This window comes from Emiliania huxleyi (assembly GCF_000372725.1).
Source record: "Emiliania huxleyi CCMP1516 unplaced genomic scaffold EMIHUscaffold_817, whole genome shotgun sequence".
Taxonomy (NCBI): domain Eukaryota; phylum Haptophyta; order Isochrysidales; family Noelaerhabdaceae; genus Emiliania; species Emiliania huxleyi.
Window position 1 is genome coordinate 15,466 of NW_005195890.1, and position 2,879 is coordinate 18,344.

At 69.4% G+C, this 2,879-nt stretch overlaps 2 protein-coding genes across 2 annotated transcripts in view; both read left to right on the forward strand.

Annotated features, from left to right (window-relative positions):
• EMIHUDRAFT_460081 (hypothetical protein) overlaps positions 1-1,014 on the forward strand; it is a gene marked incomplete at its 5' end in the record, with an annotated part of 3,523 nt that extends 2,509 nt beyond the window's left edge. The window contains 2 exons of the mRNA XM_005759061.1: positions 68-151; positions 468-1,014. Of these exons, the coding sequence (XP_005759118.1) occupies positions 68-151; positions 468-925 (542 nt within the window). The remainder of the gene's footprint in view (positions 1-67; positions 152-467) is intronic.
• A 947-nt stretch (positions 1,015-1,961) lies between these two features.
• On the forward strand, positions 1,962-2,670 carry EMIHUDRAFT_249735 (hypothetical protein; the record flags this gene model as incomplete). Its single annotated transcript, XM_005759062.1, has 2 exons — positions 1,962-2,502; positions 2,534-2,670. Coding segments are annotated over 2 exons (678 nt in total), but the record flags the coding sequence as incomplete, so codon positions are not given.
• Between the last annotated feature and the right edge of the window lie 209 nt (positions 2,671-2,879).

The window sequence follows — 2,879 nt, forward strand, 5'->3', positions numbered from 1 at the left end:
GCTGGCACGCACCTGCTCTCGCTCGCACGGCACACACTCGCTGCCGCCGCCCCCCCCCCTCGCGCAGGGCGTGCACGGTGTCGACGACCCGCAGTGGACCGAGAAGTGGTCGGACGTGTACCACGGGATGGACCACATGCAGTGGTACTCGGTCTACGGCGCCGATCGCCCGCGCGCTCTTCCCCCGGCCGAGCCCGCCCACCGCGTGTGAGGCGGTGTGTGTTGCGCTCGAGGATAGGCAACCACGACTACGAGGCGCCCGACTGGCGGTGCGGCTGCCTCTCGGACCCGAAGCAGTGCCACCAGGTGCAGAAGCACGGCGCGAGGCACCGCAACACGTCGTGGTACATGCCCTCCACCTACTACCACGCGCGGCCCCTCCCGGGCGTCAACATTGAGGCGCGCGGCCGCCGCCAGACGTCGGCTCCCCTTTGCACCCCCGGCTCCACGCCCCTTCCCCCCGCTAGGTTGTGGCGCTCGACATGAACGCGGCCGACGCGTCCAAGTCGTGTCCCTGGCTCGTCCAGTCCGAGGGGTGCTCGCCGGCGCAGTGCCTCCGCACCCTCGCCGAGCGGGAGGTCGCCTCGGCGCGGATGCTCCGCGAGCGGGTGGCCGCCAACCGCGGCGGGAACTTGCTCGTCGTGTCGCACTACCCGACCGACTTCCTCCTCGGCCGGCGGCCGGGCGGCATCGACACGATCGGGCTCCTCCGCTCGCACGAGACGCGCATCTCCTACTTCGGAGGCCACCGGCACGCGACCGCTGCGCACGAGTCGGGCTACGCCGGCACGGCGTCGATCGCGCCCAACCGCAATTGGCTGACGGGCGGCGGCGGCGGGTGGGCGTGCGACGGGCAGCAGGGCTTCCTCGTGGGCGAGATCATGGCGGACGGGCGCGCCGTCAATGTGGAGACGGTGCTGATTGACGACGCGAGGTGCTGCACCGACCCGTGAAGCGTGATCTGGCCGTTCGCTCTTTTTTCTCGACCGATCAGCTGGTGCCCATGCTCACCTCAGACAGAACGCTTGCTCGAGACGCTTTGTGGAGAGGGCGCGAATCGAATACACCGTGATGAACGGCGTGACTGTCCCAGGAAAAGAATTTTACAACGCTGAAAAAAAGGCGGGTGTGGTGGCGGCGTGCCGTCCTCCCATCTCCCTGGGCTGATCTTGGAGCACTTGGAGCACTTGGAGTGCAGTCGGCAGCCTCACATCCAGGGCCGGGGAGCTCAGAAGCGCACCCAGCGGGCCGGATGATCGGGATCGGGCTACGGGCTAGAGAGCCCTGACCCCTAGGGGGGGTGCGCGTTCGCAGGGCAAGGGCCTTAAAGTAAACACGGGTCTCCGAGGGTTGGCCCCGCGTACCGGGTTTCCCCTTAACTGCAGGACGCCCCCTCTACTCGGAGCTAATGAACACCACACTGCACGCCCCACACCACCACTCCACACTCACTCACGCAGGCACTTGAGTAGACCCCCCGCCTGAGGGCTCACCCCCTGTCTTCCCAGGGTTCCGACCCCCTTTGATTCGTTCTCTTGCTCGTCTCACGAGCGTCATGCGACGGCCGGTGTGGCCGTTTCCCTCGTTATTGGTGCCGCTTCCTCCGCTGCCGCCTTTCATCTCCGCCAGCTTCTCCCGGCTCCACCGCTTCCGAGGGCGTCGACGGTCCGGCGAGGGTCTCCCCGGGTGAGGGCGACGGCATTGGGTCGTGTCGCCTCCCCTCCCAGGGAGGTCGAGCCCGCTCTCCCTGGTCGGCGAGTCGTGCCCGCACTCGCGGCCTCTCTATCGTCCCCGGCTCGCCCCCCCCCTCCGCCGGCTCCTCTCCAGGCTCGGGGAGGCATGGCTCTCCCTGTCGAAGGTCGCGGTGGTCCGGTTGCCACTGCGACTGGCGTCTGTTCTTTCTTTCTTTCTGAGGTGCGCGCTGCAGCCACCCTGCGCCCCTGTAGGAATCCTGCGTGTATATGCCTCCCAAGGACAACGTCGAGTGCCCCGCCTCGCTCCTGGCCTCACAAGCCGCTCTCGAGGAGCAGCATGTCCGGCGCGTCTACGACGCGATTGCGTGGCAGTGGCACGGCACTCGGTACAAGGCCTGGCCACGCGTCGTCGAGTTTGTGCGCAGCCTGCCGCACGGCTCGCTCGTCGCCGACCTGGGGTGCGGGAACGGCAAGCTCGCGCCTGCCTGCGCCGAGAGCGGCCTCGCCGCCGTTGGCTGCGACTTTTCGAGCGAGCTCGTCCGAATCGCGGCGAGAGAGATGCGGATGGAGGCGCTGGTGGCAGACTGCCTGGCGCTCCCGTATCGCGACGCGAGCTTCGACGCCGCGCTGTCGATCGCCGTGCTGCACCACATCTCCTCGGTGGAGCGGCGGCGTGCGCTGGTCTCCGAGACGATGCGAGTGCTCCGGGCAGGCGGCGTGGCGCTCTTTTACGCGTGGGCGCTCGAGCAGCAGGAGGGCGTGTCCAACCACGGCGCGGGAGGCTCCGGCGGCCTCCGACGCACGAAGCGTCCTCGACGCGTCCACGAGCTCGCGCCTAGGCTTCGCCGCGCGAGACGTCCTCGTGCCCTTCCACCAGCGAGACAGTACGCCGCGCCGGTCGGCCGAGCTCGAGGCGGCCGCGGGAGGCGTGCACGTGCCGGACAAGCGCGCGACGGTCTTCCAGCGATACTGCCACGTGTACTCGCAGGGCGAGCCGCCCACCCGCACCTCGGCAGCGCGGTCGCACCCCTCGCCCGCGACGCTGTCGGCGCTCTCGGCGCAGCACACTCCTCGGCACCTCCTCGCGGCGCCACTCTCGCACGCCCCGGACCTGTCCCCTCGCGCCGCCTCCACTCCCGCACGCCCCGGCCCTGTCCCGGACCTGTCCTCTCGCGCCGCCTGACG